Source organism: Microtus oregoni, unplaced genomic scaffold (assembly GCF_018167655.1).
Source record: "Microtus oregoni isolate MIOR12 unplaced genomic scaffold, Mior012 000013F_ref0000133, whole genome shotgun sequence".
NCBI classification, from domain to species: domain Eukaryota; kingdom Metazoa; phylum Chordata; class Mammalia; order Rodentia; family Cricetidae; genus Microtus; species Microtus oregoni.
The window spans coordinates 1,422,246-1,448,838 of record NW_024543072.1 but is presented as its reverse complement, the minus strand read 5'-3'; the positions used below and the strand labels follow the sequence as shown (position 1 = coordinate 1,448,838).

Genomic DNA, 26,593 nt, shown 5'->3' with positions numbered 1-26,593 from the left:
CTTTGGAAGACTCTATGGCATTATGAAGAACATTAAATAACATGTTACAAGTGGCCCAGGAATTCCACTTCTGAACATAAACTCAAGAAAATTGAGTATATATCCTTACCACAAACTCTATGCAAGAATATGCAAGATTTTTTTACACAACAAGCCCAAACTTTAAACTATCCAAGTCCCCATCGATAGTAGGCGGTGTAAATGAAGAGCACAAACAAAGTAATAATATACAACAGCAAGGACGGGCCATCAACCACGGCATGTGGCCATGGAACAAACGCAATAAAGAAAATGTTCGTTTAAAGAAGCTGGGTGTAGCATCCATATATCGTATGCCTCTGTTGATATAAAGTACAAACAGGCAACGAGTCTTTCTTGCTAGAAAGCAACATAATGGATGTCACTGGGGTGGGGTAGAAGAAAGAACTCCATGATGCCTCTGTTTCTTATATATTAAAGTGTAGCTCACTGCCAACCTCTTGATATTGTCATACAATGTTCTCCAAAGTTCACATTCAAGAGTAACACAATCAAAAAGATCACATAAAAAAAAATCTCATGTTTTATATATGTACATTTTTGTGTTAGCCCACATTCAAACTACCCTCTGCTTCAGGTTAGACACGTCTGAATGAATATGTTAGGTTTGTAAAAAAAAAAACTATCAAATTGAACACATAAGGTATATGTAGTTTTATTTGTTTATATTTGTCAAAGAATTAAAATATGGACTTAAAATCTTTACCTTTCTCTTTACTGTGTACATTTTTTGTTCTTACAGACTCTGGGCATAGCTATATGGCTTGTTTTGACCAATGAGGATCACCCCTAAAATACTGAGAGTTGAAACAGGGGCTTAGCGGACAAGCGCTACCAAGCTACAGCCCTCATCCCACCAATATGTTCTTAACAAACAACCTGAACAGAGGGCTGAAAGATTATTTGCACATGCTTGCTTCCAATCATGCTCTTGTGCAACTTCCATGAAAACATAACCAGGCTAGTCTGCTAGAGGAATCTACAGAGCCACAGCCAAACTGCCCTTCCTCAGGGCCAAGGCATTCCTAGACGCATCAATAGCCAACTGCCTCCCAGATAGGTAAACGTACTAAGACAGCTCAAAGTACAGTCTGACCAAGCACAGCAGAAACCATCAAGCTATAAGCTTGTGCGCAAAATAAACACTCATTTTAGTCACTGAGCTATTGAAGATGTTGAGCAACATTATTGTGCAACACACAAATGGCACAATTATATACTTTAGGTTAAAGCTAAAAGATAAACCAACTAGAACACCACACACACACACACACTGACTTAAAAGATTCATCTCACATCCTGTGAGAAAGGGAGACTACGTGGGATCCTGGGAACCTGGCATCCCACAGACTTAGTGTTCCAAAAGTATAGCAGATGGTCAAGTAAAACCCAGGCCTTGCATCCAATGGATAAGCTCATCCAAAGAAGCTCCTTGCGCATCTAAAAGTTCTCTCCCATTTCTCCCAAAAGGCACAGCAGAAAATAGCCATTTCTTCTCCCATTTAAACAAAAAGGCATTAAAACTGTTCTGATCTACATAACACCTCTTGTAGAATACCCAGCACCTTCTATATGGACAGGGAACGGACACGACTTTCTGTTTCCGACTTGGCCACGTTTCACCACGCAGGTGAAAACTGACACTGTGGGTTCCCTTGGCAGATCTCTTTCTGAGATGACCACTGACAGGCATGGGCAGGCACCTGGGATTCAGCTTCCAACTGAGTAGTGGCTGTGTTACCTGGATTAACCTGAGCTTTTGCAGAACCCAGGATGGGCAAGAGCAGGAGCAGCACCAGGGGCATTCTGGGCATCGGGATCATTTCGGAAGATGGAGTTGGATCTGAAGTCTGCAGCCCACCAATAATGCAAGGAAACAGAAAGAGAAGAAAAGAAATGAGTAATGCAGATTTCACCAACACACGTGAACACGATCTTCCTAGATAATTTGGAATTCTTGCAATGTTTATTTCTATATTTAATACTTCAATAGACCCAGGGATTATCTAATGCAAGAATTTTCCAATTCTATTAGACTATGCACTCACTCCTGGAATTAAAATCAACAAAACTATACACAGGTAGCAATATATTACTGAGGCAAATACCAAACAATAACAACAAAATAAAATTTATATTTATGATGTCATCTAATATTTTCATATTATCAGCATTAGTTCCAACATTAAAACAAAAAGATCAATAACTTTAACCTGTTTTTAAAGCTGTATAAGTTCAACATTTATCTTGTTCCACTAGATTTGAAGTGATATGCAGAACTTTGTAGTTTACTTTTTTTTTTTAGGTTTCCTCGAAGAGATCTATGTGACAATGCTTGAGACATGGACATATCAGTACATACCCAGATTTAATTCAATAAAGGCACACATGTGGGAATTTTTATATGTATGTATACGAGTGAACATAATGGACATCCATTGACTCCCTCACTCCGACAGCTAAGAGGGCCCAAGGTCAGAGCATCCTGGCAGTGACCATCCATTGACAATGCAGACAAAGTGTCCGGATCTTGGTTTCTAATCCCACCTCCAATACAAGGAATCAGAGTTCCTTAGAAAAAATGGTTGATTCTGAGACCTGGTCAGAAAATCCGTAAGATAAGCCTGGGATTTATGTTGTACACACACACACACACACACACACACACACACACACACACAAAATGAAGTATGTCAAAAGTATATAGGCGTCAGTAACCAACACTGGAACAATTTGAACAATAAAATAAATAAAGAAGTATTAGATTATAACTCAGTGTATAAAGTAAATATCCACAAGTCCATGCTGATGTAAATAGAACACTGAATAAACAAGCAGGGGAGAGCAGCCCATTTTCCATGAAAAAGAATTCCAAATAATTATGTAGCTAATCTGGTCCTTACACATAAGTTGCACATAGCAACTTGCTTCCAAAGGATGCAGCAGGAGCCGGGGGAGGGGCCGGAGAGCATCTTTTTGTGGGGGGTGGGGTGATCTGCCAAACTACCGAATGTCAGGTAATTATTGTTACATAGCATCAGCACTGAAAAGTCATTGTGACAGTGTGTGTCCTTGGTGGGATGTCAAGGCAAGGCACTTGAGGTCAGTGGTCCCAACCCACAAACTATGACCTTTGTCTATTCCAAAGGGCAAAAAAGGCAAATACTAAGAGGAGGACTTTCTCCAAGATTCCCAACTTATCCTCTGTGCTGTCAGTCATCCAAAACAAGAAAGCCCGAGAAGCAGTCACCACTAACGGGAGGGAAGGCGGTACGGATATTAATGACAATGTAGTGAGTGGTACCCTGTACACATCCTGGATTTGAAAAAGGACACGGAGTGGGGGGCACAGGAAGTCAAAGGAAACTGTGGACTTTAGCAATGCATCAACGTTGTTTCGCTCATTTGACAAACAGACAGTACTAACGTAAAATACTAATTCATGTCAGGCACACAGAGATCCTATGTAAAGTCTTCACAATGATCCCATAAATACACAGCTGCTCTATCACCCAGATAACACTGATAAATGACAAGGAGAAGAATCCCTGTAAGTTGGACTGAGGGGGGAAGAATTCCAGAAGACATCAGTAGGTTCCTGAAAGACAGGCAAGGTTTGAACGAGCAATAAGGGAGGGGCTGACGCAGCTGAGCAGGTGGTGCTTCCTAAGTAAAAGAAACTATCCGTGATGATTTCTACACAGTAATATGTTGAGCCACTTGAAAAACTTTTTATTTACATTTTTGTTGTGTGTGTGCGTGTGTGCTTGTGTATGTGTGTACATGCACACGTGCATGCACCATGAGAGGAGAGCCTGTAGAAGTCAGTTCCCGTCTTCTATCCCACCTGTTCTGGGATTCGAACTCATGTCATCAGGCTTGGCAGCAAGTGCTTTTTCTCCCTGAGCCATCACATCAGCCCCTTAAGACATCCTTTTAAAATGCCTACATTTACCTACTAATTATTAGTTAAATATATGTGTGTGTTCACATGTGTGCATGTGGCAGTATGAGAGCGTGTGCGAATCCATTCCACGTGGTTTCCAAGGATCAAAGTCAGGCTTTGGCAGAAGATTCCGTAGCATACTTTCTTCCTCGTTGTAGCATCTTACTCAAGGGTTTCTGACCACATATCTTCACTCCACAGCCCTTCCCAGTGCTACAGAGACTATCTCCTCCACCTCACCGTATGGAGACTATCTCCTACACCTCACGTCTCCTTCACTTCCCCAATCCACACACCCAGGATACCCCTGCGTTATTAGGAAATTATCTGTTAACCATTAGCTTCTTCTACAAACTATGCATTCAGAGAGGTTTTGGTCTGTTTTCTTTCTTTATTTATTTATTATTTATTTTTGCAACAGGGTTTCTCTGAGTAGCCCTGGCTGTCCTGGAACTCATCCTGTAGACCAGGCTGACTTTGAACTCAGAGATCTGCCTGCCTCTGTCTCCACAAACACCCCCACCCCCACCAGAAGTAGTTTTTAACTGAACTAAACCAGACTTACTAGGTAACCAAAAAAATACCAATCTCCCTTTTGGTACTGTTGCTTGGTTTCAGGCTGTGAATCACTAAAGCCAGTGGTGGGTTTTCCCCCCTTTTCTTAAAAATTGACATGAACAGTAGCTAACTAACGAACACAGAGGGGTCATAACAGACCTAAACGTCCATCCCTGTAGCAGATGGGTCTAATGCCCCAAGGACCATTTCACTAATATCCACTCAATGGGGTGTGGTTTTACTGATGATGTAGCTGAGGAGAAAGTGGTTAAACTCCAGGTAACAGCACAGAAAAGCAAAACAAGCATGTGGGCCTAGGGTTCCATGACTCCAGAGTCCACCCGGTGTCACTGCTATTGCCATCGTTCCTTTTGTCTTTCTTTTTATTCTATCCTTTTGTCTAAGCCTCCACCTCCTTCCCAGCTCAGTCACAATGGGGCTTCTCATTTATTTCTGCTATTTTTTTTTAGTTTTATACTTATGTTATTTTTTAACTTTCTTTTTATGTATCCTTTGTGTCTTTCACATCAGGCATCTCAATCCCACTCATTTCCCATCCCTGGTCCCTTTGTTTCTGCCCTCTGCCCTTGCAGCACCCCTCCCAATAAAATGTAAGAGAAAAAAGAGAAAAGGAAACTGCAGTGTGACGTAGTGAGTCATGCAGTTCTTCTATTTTCTTTTGCCTAAGAGCCTCTGCCAAGCCCTTTCCTCTTTGCCTGCCCAAGTCTCTATCCAATGGTCACTTCTGCATCAAAGTGTTCTGATTCGATTGATCAATGCACTGAAAACATAGCTTTTCTATACAGCAATGATCACGAGCTCAGCTGTGTAAGGTTGCTGTGACTATCCAGTGTCCTTTCTGGACGTTCCATTCTTACTCTCAATGTCTCTGTGTTAAAAACACTCAACAAAGAGGCCTGATATACACCATTGTTGAACCAAATACTCAGCAATTACATCTGGCTAATCTGATTTTTTTTTTTTTGCCCTAAAAGAAACTTTCTTCAAGGATTCCTATGAGCAGACAAAACCTTCTGAATGAATTGTCTTAAGGAATGTATGTAGACATGTGGGGGGTACAAGGACCTCAAAGCGTATGTGGGAATATGAGCAGTTGGGAGAGTCCTCTTTGAGCTTCTGTGACAAACAACGTTAACTTCTTTGACAATTGATTCAAGTCTGAAAATATAAAATAAAATTGAAAATGCAAACGCCATTGGTCAGTCTTGCCTTCCACTCCTTTATTCATCGATTTTCTTGCAAATGTCCCCTCATATGGGATGTAGATGTCTTAAATGTCAGAGAAGGGCAGGGGAGATGGCTCAGGCCGTAATGTACTCTACAGAAGCATGAGGACCTGAGTTTGACCTTCCAGAATCCACGTCACTGAAAGACACTGGCACAGCTGTAAATCCCAGCACTGGGGAGGCAAAGACAAGAGGATCAGAAGCCAAATCAACTCCAGGCTCTGTGAGAGACCCTGACTCAAAACAACATGGTGAAGTGTGATCAAGGAAGGTATCCAGCATTGACCTCTGGCCTTCACGCATTCATTTGTTAATACGTAAATAAAATAAATGAGTCAGACAAGATCACCGTCATCACAGGGCATAGAGTATGCAAATAAACAAGCAATGAATGCATGAAGAGATGTATGGGTGGCAACCGACAGGCCAAATGCTCTAAATCATTTCTTGCCCTTTCAATCCTGTAATAAACAGGACACTCTGAGGTGTGAAGAGGATTGCTGTATAGTGAAGAAAACAAGTTGAGTAATACGGCCAGGGTGAGCTGTTCCAGGGAGGTGTGCAGTAAACTCTTCTAAGCGTGCAAGTGGCTCAGAGACAGACACACAGAGCGTGAAGAGACTGGCAGCCAGGATCCAAACACAAATAAAAAAGCATTTGGCAAATAAGCATCTGAGAAAAGGGGACATTAAAAAAAATCAGTAGGTTTCCAGTGACTTGACAGCCTTTACAATAGCAAAAACCAAAGCATATCCACACCGCACACAAAAATCAAGAGCCCAAAGTCTAAAGACAGAACAATAATCCCAGAACTTGGGAGGCAGAAGCAGATAGAACCGTACGTTTGAGGCCAGTCTGGTCTACAGAACAAGATCCAGGACAACCAGGGCTACACAGAGAAACCCTGTCTTGGAAAAAAAAAAAAAAAAAACAAAGGAGAAAAAAAGAATCTCAAGAAAGTAGACAAATTTGCCATAAACTAAAGACTTTTCCATGAAACAGCATGGAAAGCAAAATACACAGACAATAAAAACATTTTCCAGCCGGGCAGTGGTGGCGCACGCCTTTAATCCCAGCACTCGGGAGGCAGAGGCAGGCGGATCTCTGTGAGTTCGAGACCAGCCTGGTCTACAAGAGCTAGTTCCAGGACAGGCTCCAAAACCACAGAGAAACCCTGTCTCGAAAAACCAAAAAAAAAAAAAAAAAAAAATTTCCATAAAAATTCAAAACATCCTAGGGACAAAAAAAAAAAAAACAGAAATTATAAACTTAGCAGATAAGCAGCGAACAAAGGTGAATATTTGAAACTGTGAAAGCAAACAACTTCTGTTGCAAAAAGCCACTAGAAATATGGGCCAATAAATAAAGAACAAAGGGAGCGGAAGACTGCATCAGAAAGCAGTAGCTGAACCAGTCCCACAAGCTTGTCCAGTGTGGGGATGGAGACCTGATGATGAGGTGGCGAAACGCAGTGCTCCACCCTGAGCCATGGTTCAGGAATTAGGAGCTAAGTTAGCTAAAAATGCATCACACATCCTGGAGAAAGGGCTGCGTGTAAATACAGTGTATTTGTACAAATGCGTGCTTTGCAGGGTCTTCTAGGCGACAGAAACTTGGGAAAGCATCTATCAACAGAGGGATGCTATAAACTATACTACTCCTATCAATACTTTAGGGTGGTGAAGAACGAATTCCAGAGGTTGGAGAAACGACTCGGCAGGTGACAGCGCTGACTGCTCTTCCAGAGGGCTCAGGTTTATCTCCTGGCAGCCGCCGAGCAACTCACAACCCACTGTAGCTCCAGTCCAAGGGGGATCCAATGGCCTCTTCCTGCTTCCGTGTACACCACACATATTGGGGTACATATACATACATGCAGGTAAAAAACTCATACATACAAAATAATTAAATCTTTCAAATAAAAAGAATGAATCACAGCTATATGTGTGGTCACATGGCTTAGCATGCATGACATGTTTCTAGGTGACCAAGAAGGCAGCAAAATCTCTGTGCAGCACACTTTATATTTTTATGGACACACACATGTATGTATTTGTGGAAAGTCTGAAAGGCGAATCACGGAGCTGGTAACAGTGATTCCCTCAGAGCTGGAGAGGGAGATGGGGTGCAGATTTCAGCAAGAGGACTTGCGAATGACTGCCATAGGGAACTGACTTCTTCAGAACAATTCCATTGTTTCATGTCTATGTGTATGTGGTGTATGTCATAATCATCATCATCATCATTTATGCCCCGGCAATGCTTAAGCATGCATGGACAGCCTGTTTGTGATGGTTCTCAAGTTGTTCCTATTCTGGGCAGTCCTAGATGCTGTGTTAATGTCATGTTCAAGGTTCCACAGTATTTCTTTACATTGTCTATCCAGCATTTTGGGGGGGTCTTCCTCTTTGCCTTATCCCATGCCCTCCTCCAAACAGTGCTATCTTTGGTTATCTGCCGACATTCATTCTCATAACATGGCCGAAGTATCTCAATGGCCATTGCCACATACGGTAGTTTCCTTCCTTCTACAGATGGAGATGTTTTTTAATGTCATCATTGTGCAGCCTATCTCTTCACGTGATGCCTGGAGTCCTCCTGAGATGTGCCATCTTGAACATGCCATTCTGAGGAGCGTTTCATTGTCCAGGTTTCGGAGTTGTAAAAAAGGCAGCTCAGGACAAGTGTCTCGTATACTTGTCATTTCGTTGTTGTCGTTATGCCTCTTGCTGACCAAACCTTTCCTAGTGCCTGGAATGCAGCCCTCGCTGTCCCTATCCTCCTCTTGATCTCCAAAATAATTCCTTCCTTCGAACTGAGGTTTCCTCCAAGATAGACAAAGTTCTATGTGGTATATGTGCGTATACGCACATATATATGTTTGTATGTATAAGAAAATGTACATGTGAATGTACATACAAGAGTGTGCAGAGAACAGAGGTAGATATCAACTGTCTTCCTGGATCATTCTTTGCTTTATTTACCGCAACAAACTCTCTCACTGAGCAGAAGCTCCCTGATACAGCTAGTCTGACTAGCCAGCTTTCTCCGGGAATTCCCTGTGTGCACTGAGATTTCAGGCAGGCTGCCCCATCCACCTGGCTTTTAGGTGGGTTCTGGAGATCCGACATCAATCCTTACACTCCTATGATAAACACCTTATCCTCTGAGCCATCTTCCCAGCCCATTGTTTCATTTATAAAAGGAGACTGTGTTCTTGGTAAATGTCACTCATAATAACTTTTCTAACAAAAATATGAAAACATTGTTCCTGGCATCAGGGTATCAGAATATCAAGACGCTCTCCAGGCAGTCCTGTATGTTCTAGAATGGGGGTGTTGGGGTAGCATGGCTTGGACTACTCAGAGATGGTACTGCTCTGTGCATCTGGCTTGTGGGAGGAGAAAATGGCTGAGGCTCACCTTGTGTCTTTCTAGATTAGAATGCGGAGTCCCTTCCAAATGAACCACATGACAATCCTCACAGTCACATGAAGGGGAATTCCCATCTTCCTGCTACAAAGCAAGAAAACACAGTTGCTCTGCCCACAGCCTGGATACTTTCCCTTGCTCTTGCCGCTGTTTCCCAACGACCACTCCAAGTCTCATTTACGTTTCACCCATTTGTCTTGTCTACCAAGTTAGACTTTATGTCATCTAAGATCAGGGATCCTGCCTTCCCACTTAAAAAGGAAGTTGATTTCAACTGCCCTGGGCCATTAAGTTAGAAGGAAAGACAATTAACATTGATTCCAGTTACCCTAATGCCAAGGTCAGCATTTCTCTGCCCAGAACCCAACACTTTCCAAGGAATGTCAAGAACCTGTGGCTCAAAGAGAATGTGTAGTAATGAATCTCATTTTCCCTCTGTTCACATTCAGACTCCTCTTCCCTTCCTCGTATTCAATGACTACCCCTAATTGAACATAAGGAAGCCACAGTTCAGGACTACCCATAAACTCTGCAGGGTTTTTTTGTTTGTTTGTTTTTTCTTTTGGTTTTTCTGAGACAGGGTTTCTCTGTGTTGCTTTGGAGCCTGTCCTGGAACTAGCTCTTGTAGACCAGGCTGGCCTTGAACTCACAGAGATCCGCCTGCCTCTGCCTCCCAAGTGCTGAGATTAAAGGCTTCCACCACCACCGCCCAGCCAACTCTGCAGAATCTTCTGGAAGATTATTGGCTCTCTACCTCTGGGTGGTCCACACCAGGATTTGGACATACGAGGAAATCAGGAAGAAAAATGGGAGGTGAGCCGGGAGTGTGGCATCCACACCCAGAAATGAGCAACTCTTTGGGGGGAGGGGAGTCAAGAGTATGGTAAGTCCAACTTCTTATGAATTATCTCTAAACTCAGAAGAACTTACAATAGCCTCTTTCAACCATAGTCAAGGCTAGCCCCTTCATAGAAAAGGGCAAATCTGTTCTACAGAAGGCTTTCACGAGATGGTTCACTCTTAGACAGTCCCAAGGCTCCCACACTCAAAAATTATCCACTCTACAGACCACACCTGTCTCTTAAAACTGTCTAAGTAAATCAGAGCATCTCCCTGGGAAGAAGCATCACCGTAGAGATCAGGTAGGAGAGGGAGCAAAGAACCTTTAAAGACAGTGCTGAAACTGTTATTAAGCTTCTGAGTGATCAGGAAACTAAGGTCACCATCTCATCTTATTCATATGCTCTGTGATGGCAGCAAGGTTGGACTACCTGCGATGGTGGAAACCACATTCTTTGGCAGTCCAAACCACAAGCCCCACTGCAAAGTCTGTTTTTCACTACAGAACTAAATACGTGCAACAAATAATAGATGAAATAGATGAGTGGTAGATGACTAGATGATAGATACATATATGATAGGTGATGATGAAGATAGATACATACATGATTGATAGATGATAAATGATGGTTGATAGGAGATAAAGATAATAGATGACAGATGAAGCAATAGATACATGATAAATGTTGATTGACAGATGATAGATATATAGATACTTAGAAAAATAATAGGTAGATAATTGATAACAAGTGGATGAGTCGATTGATTATAGATAGATAGGTAGATAGATGATTGATAATAAATGATAAATGTTTACTGATAGATGATAGAAAATGATAGTAAGTGATGAAGAAATAAGTTGATAAATGGGTGATAGATTATAAATGAAAGGTAGATAGAAGAAAAATGATAGCTGGTAGATAAGTGGATGATAAAAGAGAAGATGGATAATAAATTAAGATAAATTGACATGGAGAAGGCAGATATGGAGGTAAATAAACAGCTTTAGATGAGAGATATACATATAAATATAAGCAGAAATTCCTTTATAAACATAACTACAATAAATAACATTAATTATTAAAAATCACCCCTTATTTCCAGCTGATCATAATGAGAAAAGGAGGCAGATCAGGCAACCCTTGGGGGTCTTTTGGCATAAAAAAATGGAGGTTTAAACAGCTCTGCTCAGGCTGGAGAGATGGCTCAGCAGTTCAGAGCACTGGCTGATCTTCCAAAGGTCCTGAGTTCAATTCCCAGCAACCACATGGTGACTCACAGCCATCTGTAGAGGGATCTGATGCCCTCTTCTGACATAAAGTTGTAAATACAGATAGAACACTCATACATAAATAAATTTTAAAAAGAAAAGAAAAATGTATTTAAATGGCTCTACCCTTCCCAAGACCCTCGAAGAGAGCAAAACTCACAGATGGTAGAGTTCTTTGTATCTTCATGTGTGAATATAAGCAAAACCCATCTTTTTCTCTGAATCAGAACTGGAGATATATCCAGCCTATCTTAAGATACATCTTAAGAAGCATTTATTTAATATGTAAATCATTAAATGCTTATCCCCATCACAGAATATTCTTTCAAAAGGACTTTGCTGGATGGTTTTGAAGAACAGATCCCACACAGTACATTTAAAATAACATTTGGTACTTTTAAAGTATTCCATCTACTTATCAAAGTTGTAAATCATTGAATGAGCAGCCAACGCTGCTAAAGTACTCATGTCCAGGTATCCTTAAACAGCAAATCCATTCAGTGCATTCAAAATATGATTCAACGCGCTAAAATCCAGCATATAACCAACTGTTCAGGTATGTGGCTTATGTTCCAAACAGAGTATGCTTGGTTTAACAGGTGGCCCTTCTTCCCAGACTGTCCATCGTCCCAGACAACCTGAAATGACGCTGGCTTTGGTGAAGAATCAGTGTCTATAGATTTTGTTTAAGACCCTTGATGAAGCCTGGGTCGGGTACCACAGAGGAAGTGCTGCCTCCTAGGAAATCAGCTCGGCCCACACATCCCTGGAAAGTCTGAGGTGTGGATGAAAATGAGATAATAGGGCACGGCATGTATGTTCAGATACAACTGCATGACACCTGGGTGCACGTGTGTGGGAAGTCAGGCTTTGGTGAGGAGAAATCTCACACTCAAATATTCAACTCAGAGGACATGGGAGGGCATTCAAGACTTGTTTTTCCTCTCTGCTGAGTAACTTCCATTTCAAATTTAACAAATATGAAGCATCATCTTTGGGTTATTTCATATTCAGCAGACAAATATGCAGAAATGACTTTGGTTTGGGTAAGAAGTCCCCAGACACATATACACAAAAACAACAAAAGTTGCCAAACATCTTCATATTTATCTTGATTCCTGAGGCTGTGTCAAAATCTTTATCACTCCCAGCGTCTCCCTGGGTCTACCAGCCTTGTTCTTCTTCATATGATGCCCAAATCCCAGACTGGCCCAACACATGCCTAAGGACTCAAGATGTGGCTTGGGTGACCTGGGGTGACCCACGCTGCTAGCATGGAACAGTGAATGCTGCTTCTGCCTTTGTCAGAGGAGTTTTTCCCCTTTAACTCTGTGTTTTCATCTGTAGCATAGAGACAACTAGAATCTGTAAAGTAGTGACCCAGATAGCTTTCATGACCTCATTCACCTTCTAGGACCAGGAACAGAAAAGAGCAAACCCAGAGCTGCAGAAGATGCCCCTCTTCCTGGGTAGAGGACCCTTGTGTAATGTCATCCACCGAGTTTCATTTGGGTATTACACTACTGGGATGTTAAACCTAAATGTCGTGACAAGATTTCCAGGAAGAAGAGGCAGATAGCACAAATACAAAATGAAGGTAGAGATCTTTCTAAACACAAAACAGTGGTCAGCACTGCACGTAATGCAATAGTCCTTTGGCTTGCCAAGACCGTAGCCATGACCTTGCTAAGCTCCAACAGGTCCTGGATCTACACACACACACACACACACACACATACACACACACACACACACACACACACACACCTCACTTCCAAACATGATCCAACACGTGAGTCTCCTTCCTACCCAGTCTCTCTTGTTTCTTTCCCCCATCCCACCCTTATCCCAGTTCCTCAGTCCTCCAAAGCACACGCTCACGAGCAGAGGGCTAGGATCCGCATGAAGGATGGTGGTAGACGGCTTGTAAAGTGCCAGAGGAACTTGTTAGTCCTCAAAACCACAAAACCACAACAGTGAAAGCATTAAGACCGAGACCTTGTCTTTCCCAATGCGCTCCAGTTATGTGACCTTTTTGCAGAGTACCAGAGCCCGGGTCAAACATCTCATCATCTGGTCCTGCTGTCATTCTCTGTTAGTCTGCCTCTCCTAGCCCAGCTGCCTCTTCTTCCTTCCTAAAATGCAGAGCCACACACAATCTCTTTAGTTTCTGTCTGTTTATTTTAAAACCAGAATAGTCACTAGGAAAGTCTCTGTGGTGGCCGTTTTTACATTGTCATTGAGTGCTCCTGCCTAATTGTCCTCCCTTGAATAGAAGCTTACCTGAGTCACAGCTAACGAAATGAAGGGGTAGAAAAATGGCACTTGTGAAACTATATCCTAAAGGCGTCTGATCTCTTCCCCAGGTCTACCACCCTGGGAGCCCAGCCACCATGCTGTGACAAAGCCCGCCAGGGGACAACAGTGTCCACACTCACACTTGGGAGAGAGGAACCCTGCTAGGCAAACCCCACCACAGCAACTTCCCGCGCAACTTTAAGGCAGGCCCTGAGCAAGAGCAGCTTAGCTAAGCCCAGTCACCTAAGCACAGCCACGTGAGAAGTGATTATCTCTGCTTTGTCTTGCTAAGTTTTGAGGTGATGTAGTGTCAAGCAAAGAGTAACTGCAACAAGTCGCTCCAGTCAAGTTTGCCTGGCACAAAGTGAGGTGTCCATTTCTTAATATTGCCTAGATTTTAACCTCACCAATTTGTTGGTGGTCTTGAAACTTAGAATTACGACTTATGTCATAGGGTGAACGAGTCAAGTGGGAAAGAGTGATACCTAAGGACTCGAGTTTGGTGACAAACTGCCCTTCTCTTGAAGTCTTAGTGGTGAGTCCCCAAGCAGCATCTGATCCAGTTTTCATTACTTTCTTTGGCCTCTGGGTGGCACACTCAATGTTGCCCTTTCGGCTCCAAGCTGCGGCTTCTCCATCACTGTGTCTGAAGTCAAATTCTCCAGGCTTCTGTAGGAAGTTATCTCTACCTCTCACTACCTAAAGGGTCTCACCTGACCCTTGGCACCTTTGTCCTAATCTGTGAAAAGGAGGGTAATAATGGTACTTGTACCTCAGGAATGTTGTAAGAACAACACTAACACACAAGAAGGGCTTTAGAAAGCCAGGCAGTGGTGGTGCATGCCTTTAATCCCAGGAATCAGGAGGCAGAAACAGGTGGATCTCTGGTCTAGAATGAGTTCTAGGACAACCAAAGCTACACAGGGAAATCCTATCTCAAAAACAAAACAAAAACAAAGCAGAACATAACAAAAGGGGGGGACTTTAGGACAGCGCGCATGAATGTGAATTATTTGAATCTCTCTCTCTTTGTGTGAGGGTGTGTGTATGTGTGTGAGTGTATGTGTGTGGAGTGTGTGTAAGTGTGTGTGTGAGTCAGTGTGTGTGAGTGTGTATGTGAATGTGTGTATGTGTGTGAATGTGTGTGTATGTGTATTAGTGTAAGTGTGTGTGATTGTGTGTGAGAGTGTGTTGTGAGTGGGTGTGTGTGCACGCATGTACAAGTGCACATGTTCATGTTTGTGAAGGAAAGAAATTAACATTAGGCATCTCAAACACTCTCCTCACATTTTGAGATATGGAGTCACTGAATCTGAAGGTTGCTGATTCCACTAGCCTGTCTAGCCAGGAAGCATCAGACATCCTATTTCTGCATCCCTAGTGATGGGATCACAGACATGTCTTAGTCCTTGTTCCATTGATGAAGAGACACCATGACCAAGCCTAGTCTTAAAAAAAGCATTTAAGTGGGGGCTTCCTTGCAGTTTCAGAGATTTTGTCCGTTATCATCACGGCAGACGCAAGGCAGCATGCAAGGCCCTGATGCAGTAACTGAGAGCTACATCCTGTCTGCACGCAAAGAGAGCAAGACGGGGTCCGGCAGGAGCTTTTGAAACCTCAAAGCCCACCCCAAGTGACACACTTCCTGCAACAAGGCCACACTTCCTAATTCTTCTAATCCTTTCGAACAGTTCCACTCCCTGACGAGTAAGCATTCACATATAGGAGCCCGGGGGGGGGGGGGCATTCCTATTCAAACCACTATATGCCGTGTGCCTTTTTCTTTTAAAACATTGGTACTGGGGTCACATTGAAGTTCTTTTAAAGGAAGGATGACACCATCATCTTCCTTAGACTCCCCGTGCAGAACACCGAATGTGAGGCTAATTAGTGATTGCTCTGGGCAGGTGATAGGATGGTGTGGGCTTCCTTTAGAACCTGAAATATCGCCTGTCCTGATGGGGAGCACATGCTTCTTCTATTTGTCTCTTCCCCCATTGCAGCATTCCTTGGAGGCAATCATAGATTTCCTCCCTCGCTGGGTCCATTGACTCAGCAGATAACCCCATGGCACCCTGTACCCTAGGACTCCCCAGTTGTGTTTGCGTATGACTGTGAGTCCTCAACAAAGCTTGAAGTGTCTCAAGGGCACGGATATCTTGTCCCTCTACAGTATTTTTAGCCCAATGATAAACATTTATGGAGCACTTACTAGATGCCAGGTCATGTGCTAGGCTTTGTGTATACTTTCCTCATTTGGCTCAGGGCCCCTGAAGGATTCTGGACCCATGAGGACAGAAACAGGGGCTACCAGCAAACTTACCTGTGGGCCTGAGTTCTACCACCAGCTCTACCACAAATTCCCCAAGTGTCTGGACGGGGGGGGGGGGGGGGGGCATTCCCTTAAAGGGCTCGGTTCTCTCTTCATTGGAGGGACTCACAGCTGCCCCTCAGCCCCAATGCTCTAAACTTTTAAGTAATACTCGAACTTATTTCTAACATTTCTAAACATGTATAAATATATCTTTATTATATCCACCCCAACTCCTCACTCCCAGTCCTCCTGTCCTCACATGTCCCCCTTCTACCCTGAACCTCCCCTCCTTTTTTTATAGCCATTGATTCAAATCAGTGCTGTCTGCATGCCTGTGGTTGCATGGCCACCCACTGGAGTGTGTGCAACCTATCGGTGTCTTTACCCCCAAAGAAAAATGACACCCCTCTCCAGCCATCACCTGCAGCCTAGCAGGAGTGGAGCTCTATGGATCCCTTCTCCATCCATCCCGGAATGCCGACTGGCTCGCCCTAGTGCAAGTTGTGTGTAGGTGACCTCAGCTGCCGTGAGTTCCTGAGTGTATTAGCCACGTCCTATCTAGAAGACAGCATCTCACAACGCTCCCTCCATCCCTTAGCTCTTATATCCTCTCAGACTCTTCTAGGATGTTCCCTGAGCCTGGGATGAGCAGGGTCTAGATATAGCTGTGCCGTGTAGGGACGGGCATCCTACGGTCACTCGCTCTCATCCCTTTGACCAGTTATGTGTATCTGCATTACCCACTGTCCACTGCCAAAAGCAACTTCTCTGACCAAGGTTGTTGATGCTCTGCATGTTGCCAGCGGCGGGCTCACCGTAGCTTAGCAGAACTGGCCCCAGCTCAGGAGGGATGTGGTTCCTATCTAGCCCGGGCGCAAGCCATCTAGAGGTAATAAGAGCTTTGGTTGCTCAACACATCACAAAGCACCGGGATGCCTTAGTTTCATCAGTACTCCTTACCCAGCCCACAAAGGAAATCTCTGCCAGACCCAGGCCAGAGTGGAGATGGCGAGAGACACCCACCCACACGGCCCTTTTCAGAAGCCCATCGGCTCCTGTCTGGAATGAAAATCACCAGTGGTAAAGGCTGCGAAGAGTCAGTCTGCTGGGCAGCCTGCAAGGTCACTCTGGGACAGAGAAGAAACCCTGGCTGGAGTCAGCTTGGAGATCTGAACTCACCAGGGAGGAGCTGGTGCCAAGCCTGAGGCTGCTGGAACCACGACCTCTCACCTCTGGGAGAGACAGTAAAAGTGCAGCCAAAGGTCTCCATGGAAACAAGGCTAACCCATGGCTCCCTCTGGGTCCTGGAGGCATCTTCAAAGTAGAGCAAGCCTGATCAAATAGAAAAGAGAGGCAAGCCTGCAGAAAGGAAGTTGAGACTTTCTCTCTCTGAGCTGTGCCAAAGGGCATGTCTTCAGGGGACTGCCGCAGACCTAGAAGCAGAAGCTAAAACCGTGCCATTTGATTCACCGTAGAGAGCATGTAGTAAAATCCTGTTAACTGGCCCACGGCTGGTCATAGGTCTCACAGACAGTGCAGATGGCAGGGGCGGCTCTGAGATTCACCGTGAAATCCTAACCCCTATGTGTGATAGTGTTGAAGCTGTGATAAGTTATGCCATCATGACAGGTCTTCCGGTACCTTCACAAAAGCACTCCCTTGATCTTCTTTCAAAAGACTCCAAAGGTAAGGATGGGAATCCACACCTATAAGCCCTGCACTTGGGAGGCTAAGACAGCATGATTGCTGTGAGGCGGAGGCCAACCTGGACTACACCATGAGACCTTATCTGAAAAACTTAAAAGCAAACAAAAACAAGACCCTATAGAGTTCCCCTCAGCTGCTCTGCCATGTGAGGACAAGGAAAAGGGGTCATCCATGATACCATTTAACAGTCCTAAAATAGTGAGACCTCTTCTGACCTATGACTCTGGGTTCCTCCCAAGCGCTGTGCATCTGCAAACACACGGGTGAACCGCCTCTGTCTTTCAGGTCCTTTTCCTTGTGCCTCATCTCCCTGAATCCTAAATGATTCATCAGGGTGCAGAATGCTATTGAAACCAAATCCACACTGTACGGTGTTTCTCTGGTTTCTTCTCACTGTTCCGTACTGAGCGATCAGCTACAGAAGAGAACACACTGGTTTAACTGCACAGGATAAAGTTTCCTTCTCTGTCCTTAACACCGCCTCTAGGCAATTTGAAGGCATGAGCTGTGTCTGCCTTCTTCTCCACAGTGCCCTAGGAGTGCTTCATGACCTCAGCTCACACGTCACAGGGTCTTCTCAATACTATTGCTTCTTCTGCCTTGCCACGGCCTCAAATCCCTATAGTACAGGCCTCAAGTTCCATTTCTTCTAGAATTTTGGTTAGAATATGCATTTTAACATATTTGCTAAGAGAATTATCACATGCTTATGCTTCTGGGCAAATACTTCTTCTTGTGTAGAAGGTCATCTGTAAACTATGGAGGCTAGCTGAATCACGTGGTTAAAACTCTGAAAGCCCAGCACCTTCCTAGAGTCCGAGGCTCTGCCTTGCTAGAAGAAAATTCCTCCAGGCATGGATCTTCTGATAAACTGCACAACGTTCTTGACCCAAACCCCTGCCCCTGCATGGGGATGTGATGCGTGAGAAAGTGCTAGGTCAGAGTCTTGGAGTGCACAGAGGCCTGGTGGGCTCAGTGCTCACCATGACCTGAGCCAGGTCCGGTGCTCACAATGACCTGATCCAGGCATGAGAAGAGTGGCGAATGATTATGTTATAAGTAAAAACCAGTATATAATGCAAAAAAAAAAGGACTGAAGATCACAGGGTTAGGACTTACAATACTGGAAAATTGATAACGGATGGGCTCAGGGCAAAGTCATGGTCACAGCTACTGTGATGGCAGCCACCTCTGCCCAGCCTGTGGTGGTGGAGAGCTCTCGCCTGTTTGCAGAGAGAGCATGCGAGCTTCTGCTGAAGTGAAGGTTCACGCTGGAATCACTCCCTCCACCTGGCCTGGCTCAAAGCTCGCTTTTAACCTTCAAGAAACTGATGGCATTTGTGGGACTAATTCATCATTTTTACAGAAAGAAAGTCGAATAAAACTTAAGAGAAGCTGAAAACACATCTAAATGAAATACAGAGAACAGCATGACGGTATACAACAGCCAGATGGACAGTTCACAGAAACCAGATCACAGACCCACAGTCTCCCTCACACAGCATGAATTCCCCAACAGCACGAACTCTGTGGTCTCCAGAATCATCAGCTAGGGTAACTACTGGGGTCAGGTCTTTGGGACAGAGCAAACCCTGCTCTTTTCTGAGTGATACTGGGAAGTGGGAGGAATATCCAGGAATAAAGCAGAAGTAAGAGAGCATCAATAATGCCGTCTCTGATGCCTGGCCAGCCTCAAGCATGCACGCGACGACAGGAGAGGACCAACCACTGAGGAGCTGGCAGAGCATCTACCTAGACAGCTCTGGAGACTCGAATCCCTTGGCTCCTCTTCTGGAACACCTTATCCCACCAACCTTGCTACTCAACCCTTCTTCTGCCTTCTGACTACCCACCCCTCTCAGTTTTCTCCTTAGCTGATGCCAGAATCCAGTTTCATCAGCCGTGTGCCCGAAGAAGGACAAGTCTCAGACAGATGGACAAACAGACAAACTACAAGCCTCAGTGACTAACAAACCAGCAGATTCTCTCTTCAGTCTCAAAGAGAATGTCTTTAGTTGGTAGTGGTTGTCTCTCTTCTCAATGAGGACAGGCTCTCGGGGGTAGAATGTATAAACCCATCCCATCTGATCCTATAACCCTATCACGCATATTAACTCAGTGGTTGAAATACGGACTCTAGAACAAGCTGCATCATCTTCAATGTCAACCGGCCTTCACTGTCTGTGTAAGCAAGCTGGTGGCTGCTCAGGCCAAGTCTTCTAAGCGGAATGCTAACAGCAGTACCGTCTGGTAGGACCTGCCTCAGAACTAAATGAGTTAATCCTTAGAACAGGGCTTGGCATTAAAGCTCGCCTACTATTGTTACGAGCAGAGCTGTTTAAGTGACTGGAACCAATCTCATCTCACAGAAATGCATCTGATTCTCCTTCATGCATGGCAGAGGCTCATGCATGAGAAACAGTCCTGACATTACAACACACCTTGGCAGCAGAAACAAACACACCAAAAGCAGACACAAAAAGCCTGCCCTCTTCGGCTCTAATAAGAAGCAGTTCCATGTTAGCATTCAGGGTTGTCAGACCGAATCTCTACCCGGACTTATTTCCCCCAACGGATGTAGTCCTATGTTGGTTAGAAGTGTGGGACACTTCAGTTACTAGCAGGTGACCTCGGGAGACTCCGTAGTTTCTGCTTTTCCTGTGGAGGGATTGTTTGGACCTGGATTTTATGATTTCTCTGGGAGTTGGTTTAGCCCAAGATTTGAGTTGTTCTCTAAGCTGCTGGGGGCAGGCCTTGGCTCTTTTTCAAATGGTCTGGAATTCCATCCCTTCTAAGAAACACATATTTCTAACTGGTAATCCTCATCCATGAAACCTATGAACTCCAATACATTAATGGAGAAAGAGTTGTCACAAATGTGTTCTTTCTTCTTTGTTGAGCTCCCTTGTAAGATCTTTAATGAAAATGGAAGACCTGCGGAGACGGTGGGGAGGCACAAAGAGAGGGATAGGGCATAACTAGGTAATGGAGATGCAGGGCCAGAGTTGGGCAGTGATGGGGTTCGGTAATTGAGAAGCGAATCTGCAGCCCCAAACAGAAGACTAGCATAGCTCACCTAGGGGCAAGATGAGGAAAAGGCCTTTTCATCAGAGGAGAAAGAGGTGGCTGAGTAGGAAACAGGGGTGGGGAAGAAGGCTTGGAAGTCCATAGCTCCCTTGGGCTTCAGCAGAAAGAGCTGGGAAACCAGCAGAGGTGTGGGTGGAGAGGAGGAGGCGGAGCCTCCCATAAGAAGGCTACGTCTTGGCGCCCCCACCAGGAGGGTGTGTCTTCGTTTCATTTGAGTCTGGGGATTGGTGAGTTGCATATCCGGTCATCACCTCCACCAAATGTGCGTCCAGTCAGTGTCATTTTTCCAACCCTTGCCCAGTTCTAGCTAGAAAGGCAGCAATGAAAGCCAGAGGCTCAGCCGGAAGCAGGCAGGATCCCAGGGCTCCGTGGCAGGCTCGGCTCATGAAATAAGAAACCCGAAAGAGAAGCTGAAGGGGAAGTCACAGCCAAGCGAATACACCCTCAGCCTTGAGCGCTGAGCCCAGAGGCCTAAGAGGGTGGAGACTGCAGGGAAGAGTTCCGGACGTTCCCGCTCAGTTCCTCCACAGGAGCACAGGTTCTCCAGACTGTAGTTCCGCCCGGCCCACATTTCCAAATGCTTCAGTTGCCTGCAGTAAAGGATGTTGTTTCGGTGTCCTCTGTGGATCAGTTGCTCTGATAGACTCATGGAATTCACCTTGTCCTTCTCCCCCGCCCTTTAGACAGCACCAGAGGACAATGAATGCATGACATAATATGATCTACAGCAATAACTAGAAGGAAGATGCACATAGCTTCACAATGAGAAAGCTCAGATGTTTTCAATCTGAGAGATGAAGAACCTAATGACAAGCACCCTGGTACATTTCAAGCCAGAAACACTGGCTTCATTAGCTCAGTGCTACCACTGACCTGCTGCGTGACCCAGGTCAGATCATAGCCTCTCTCGGCATTAATTGATCCATAAGATGGGATGATAACATGGATTCCAAATGACAATTGTTAGAATTAAATAATACGGTCTACTTCAAGCAGTTTGACATCTGGAGTATGGCAGCTGCTCAATAAACGGTTGCTGTGAGCCAAGTTCCTGACTCCTTCGTCCTTACAGCTCTCCCATCAAACCTGCCGGCAGGACTGCGCAGAGGCCTGGACACCGGCAGCGCCACGACACCGCAACGACACCGCAGTCCCCCACCCTCACCCCAAGTCTCCTCCCTTCTCCTTCTTCACAGTGATTGTAAGCTTCATTTCTCACTCAGTGCAAAGACCTTCTTTGCCCTGCTCTCTCGCCTCGGCCATTCCCTCAGATGTGAAAGGCATCCGTTTCTATATGAAGGCACAGTGATACATTGGAAGGAGTATCATCCACTTTGCTTGCCGAAAAGTTGACAAAACTAATCGACCCCCTGAAAATTGTGCTAGAAATTAAGTCTCGGTTCTAGAAACAAGTCCCAGAATGACGTGGTGCTGGAGGTGGTGAGCAAGACACGTGGATCTCTAGGTCTGAATTATTTTTTCACAGAAACAAATCCTACTCCGTAAACTGAGACTTCCCGCATGACTCAGTGAAGGGAGATGTAATTTATGTGCTTGTAATTTATGTTTAGGGAACATACAACCAGCAGGGATAAAAGAAAGGCATAAAAATAGTCTGGCTTTTGTGAATTAATACATTCTGTTTGGACTGTAAAATATTCCCATCAGCTACTAACGAAGAGATTTGCAGGCTCTTATGACTCCTAAAGATCTGGGTCAGTATGCATTCATTTAATAGTCATTGAGCAATTTCTCAGGGCCAGTACGGCGCTGAGTGCCCAGGATGCAAACTAACACAGTGACTGCCTGTCCAGCCCCATAGAGCAGAGTGGGAGGTTTGGAACAATAGAAGCCAATTAAGAACGGTGTGACGGGGCAACACTGCCAGCCCATTGACCATCTGACAAGTTCAGAAGGGTGAGATTACTTCCCAGGCGAAAACAACTCCCAAAGCAAGCCCTAAGGGATAAAACTAAAGTCACAATAAGAAGGTGAGGAAACAGCAGCAGCCTGGTGCCCCTGGACTCAGAGGATTAGAAGCTCGGGCAAAATGAGTGGAAGAGAATCGTTTTTGTGTTCCTTGGCCTTGGAGTGTGGAGCCCAAGCAGGAAGAAGTAACTCCAGACAGGAGAGGAGGTCTTAGGGACTACATCAGAGCACAACAGGAAGCCACTGGAGTCCTGGCAGAGAAGCAGCAGTCAGATGACTCAAAATCAGAGGAGGAGAGGCAGCGTCAAGAAGCCATTGCCCAGACATGTGACAGCGGTGGAGAGTGGGGGGGTAGGGGGGAATGGGTGGGGGTGGGGGACAGTAATGGAAAACAAATCGGGACCTGCTTTGGTTTGAATAAGAAGGTGTAGGAGATAAGAGAGGCAGACATGCCAAGAAGGCTGCTTTCCTTCTTTGGAGGCTGGAGGTCCTATCACTAGGTCTTCTCACCTATAGTTCTCTCTGCCTGGAATGTTCTCCCCTACCTGCCTTCTAGGCTGTCTGTTTCTCATCATTCAGGTTCTTACTCAACCACCTCATCAGAAGTCTTCTTCAATCTTTTTATACAAAATAAAGCATAGTTGATGTTCTAACCTTCCGTTTCCCTCCATTTTTCTTGTTCTCATATTACCTGAGCATTTTCCCAGAAAGGACATGGTGTGTTGTGTATTTGTTAGTCAGTGAGAACGCACATTCCTTGAGAGCAATAACTCCTAGATTTTCACTGCTTCATCTTCAGGATCTTAAAGTAACCCCTGGCATATTGTCACTCTCAAAACACCTTTAATGAAAATACATATAGATACCAGGAGAAGAGAAAACACAAAGGCAGTTCAGGAAAACACGCATGGGAGGTTCTGGCACTTTCGTCCATAAGTTCTTTTGACTTAGACAATGCATAGAAACCCACATGACTCATACACACATGGTTCAGTGGGTGCGGGATGAGCGCACCTTTTCTAAAGTGCTACACAGCAAGAGTGGTTTGGGCTGTGGAACACGTGCATGGGCTCCCCTGACTGAGCCCTATATCTAAGCCAATACTCAAAATGCAACATGCTCCTAGATCTGACACTTTTAGATTAGTAGGTCGGTGTCCAAACCTTTCCGATTTCAGCCCTGATGAGACAGCTTAGCTAGTAAAGGTCACCCCACCAAGCCTGACTGTCAGAGTTTGATCCCCAAGGCCCCACAGTAGAAATCGAGAGAATGACTCCTAAAAGTTGTCTTATGACTTCTACATGTGCACCAGTCTCTCTCTCTCTCTCTCTCTCTCTCTCTCTCTCTCTCTCTCTCTCATGCACACACGCACACACACACACATACACAAATAAATAAATAAGTTAATTCAATAATTAATAAGTGGTAAGAAAATACGCCATCCTCAGAAAGGCGTCCTGTCTTCCACAATCACCAAACTCTTTGCTCTGTCCCAGAAGAAGAAGCCAATAAACTGACTTCTGGCCCTTGTATTATTTTTAACTTTAAATACAGGAATTTTTACTTATAGTCTTTTGAGTCTCACCTCTACTCACAGTTATATCTATTAAATATATTCATATCATTATATAGAATGATTCTCTATGATTCTTCACAGCCTTATGGCATTCCACCTTGCTAGTAGTTCGTAACTTATTCTTAACTATAGATCAACAAACAGCTGTTCCCAATTTGGAGTCATTATTAATGATGTTGCTTGAATGAACATTCTAGTATAAACCTTTAGGTAACACACATGTGATATTTTTAGCTATATATCTAAGGACGCAATTAGTATATACACATACAATTTTAATTTAATGACTACTACCAAAGGGTTTATGGAGGGATTGTACCAATATTCAGTCTTACTGATGGTGACTGTTATTTTCCACTATACTATATCCTCCAGCACTTTAGCCTACTAGGCTGGGAGAATTCTCTGTATGTTCTGAACTCAAGCCCTTATTGCACAGAAGTGCATCAATGTGTCCCCTGAAAGCTGTTTTCCTTTACCATTTTAACAGTAACTTGATGAACCTAAATTCTTGGCTTTGCATCAGAGAAATGCAAATCAAATTTTTGCCGAGGACAAAAACACTGATGACAACTTGTGCTGGAGAGGATGTGGAGTAAAGGGAACAACACTTTATTCTTTGCATTGCTGGTGGGAGTACAAATTGGTACAGCCCCTTTGGAAATCAGTGTGGTGATTTTTCAGAAAATTAGGAAACAACCTTCCTTAAGGCTCAGCAATACCACTTTTGGGTATACACCCAAAGGATGCTCAATCATTCCACAAGGACATGTGCTGTTGAAGGGTCACTGTCTCCAACTCCTGAGAAGTTTTCCTTACCATAGTCCCAGCTGCCTTCATCTGAACCACCTGAATGTGCTCATCTCAGAGCTGAGGCACTGCCCCTTGGAGAACCTGTCTGGTCATCTATCTCTGAAAGCAGACATTAGCAGAAGGACCAGCCTTTACAGGCTTCTAAAAGGATGCTCCTCATATATTCAAAAATTCTGGCAGCCAACTGACACCATGATGGTAGTCCAAATCAGCCAATTGGGTAGTGGATTTGTCAAAAACTGCACATAGGCACAGAGTACCTCTTCCATGGGGCCCATCCTTGAGCATTTGCCAGCACATCCCCAGATATTGCTCCTACCCATCTCTTGGTGCCTATCACAGAACATAGAGCCTGTGGCAGTGTTTGCTGAGAAAACTGCAGTTTTCATAACTCAGAGCACTGTTTCTAAAAGCCCATGAAGGAGCTAGAGAGCCTGTTCGGCAGGTAAGAGCATGCGCTACTTTTCCAGAGGACCCAACTTTAGCTCCTAATATCTCTCTTGGGCACTCACAAACAACCCGCCGGTAACTCAGCCCCAGGGGATCCAACACCTTCTCTAAACTCCACAAGCACCTTCCCTCCCATGCACATACACACACATGCACATAATTAAAAATAATAAAAATAAATCTTTAAAAAAGCTAAAACACCCACGTAAGTAAATTCTCCTAGCAACAATTGTGAGGCCCCATCCTCCCCTCCTGCAGGACAATCAGTATGTCCTGCTCGATTATTGTACACAGTGATTGGTCCCTGAGACTTTGCAAGTGAATCCATGAAGACTTTCAAGAATATCCTGGAGTTATGCACAACTAAGTGAAAATCAGTGTGTGACAGAAGCCAATCCTTCCAGTGCCCAGACCTCCAGAGATATTTATAAGCCATCTGATGTCCCTAAAGAGGTCTACAAAGCAGCCTTTCCCACAAAAACCTAGAGTAAAAACAGCCAGGCATTTCCTAGAGCCAAAAGCACATGGAACTCACAAAGCCCTGAACAAGGAGCCTGTGAGGCTGCTGTGTTGGATTCCTGGGCCTGCCCCTTGCTGTTCCCTCCCCAAACAGGATGGGGAAATGTCAGAAGGCTCGAAAACACATGATTCACATCACCTATGCCCCATGAGGGGGATAAGGTTTTCAGGAAAAGAAATGAGCGAAGTTTTATTTGCTGCACAATTTCCAAAGCCGGAACTGGGTGAGAGAATGAATATAAATTAAACAGACACAACTCCCAGCATCTCAAAGTAGTTAAATAACTGTCAAGCCTTTTGTTTTAGAGGGAGAATACCACCCAATACTTCTTAACCAAAAGAATGCAGGCTGTGACAGGGAGCAGAGGAGGAAAATCTCCTAAGGAAGAGAACTGAGGCCTGTGTGATTCAAACAAAGATTACTCAACACTATAATTGCTTTCATTTATTTTTAGTCATCATAGCTGCTTGCTTGGAAATTAAAAAACAAAATTAAGGAAGGCACAAGCAATGTTTATAAGTATGTTTATAAACAAGACAGGCACGGGGCTCCAAAAGAATGAGAACGG

General features: G+C 44.4%; 1 protein-coding gene across 1 annotated transcript in view; it reads right to left on the bottom strand.

Annotated features, from left to right (window-relative positions):
- LOC121455175 (discoidin domain-containing receptor 2) overlaps nt 1–26,593 on the bottom strand; it is a 122,770-nt gene that overhangs the window by 48,007 nt on the left and 48,170 nt on the right. Inside the window, exon 4 of the mRNA XM_041662772.1 lies at nt 1,781–1,889. Coding sequence (XP_041518706.1) covers nt 1,781–1,862 — 82 coding nt within the window. The 5' untranslated portion in view covers nt 1,863–1,889. The remainder of the gene's footprint in view (nt 1–1,780; nt 1,890–26,593) is intronic.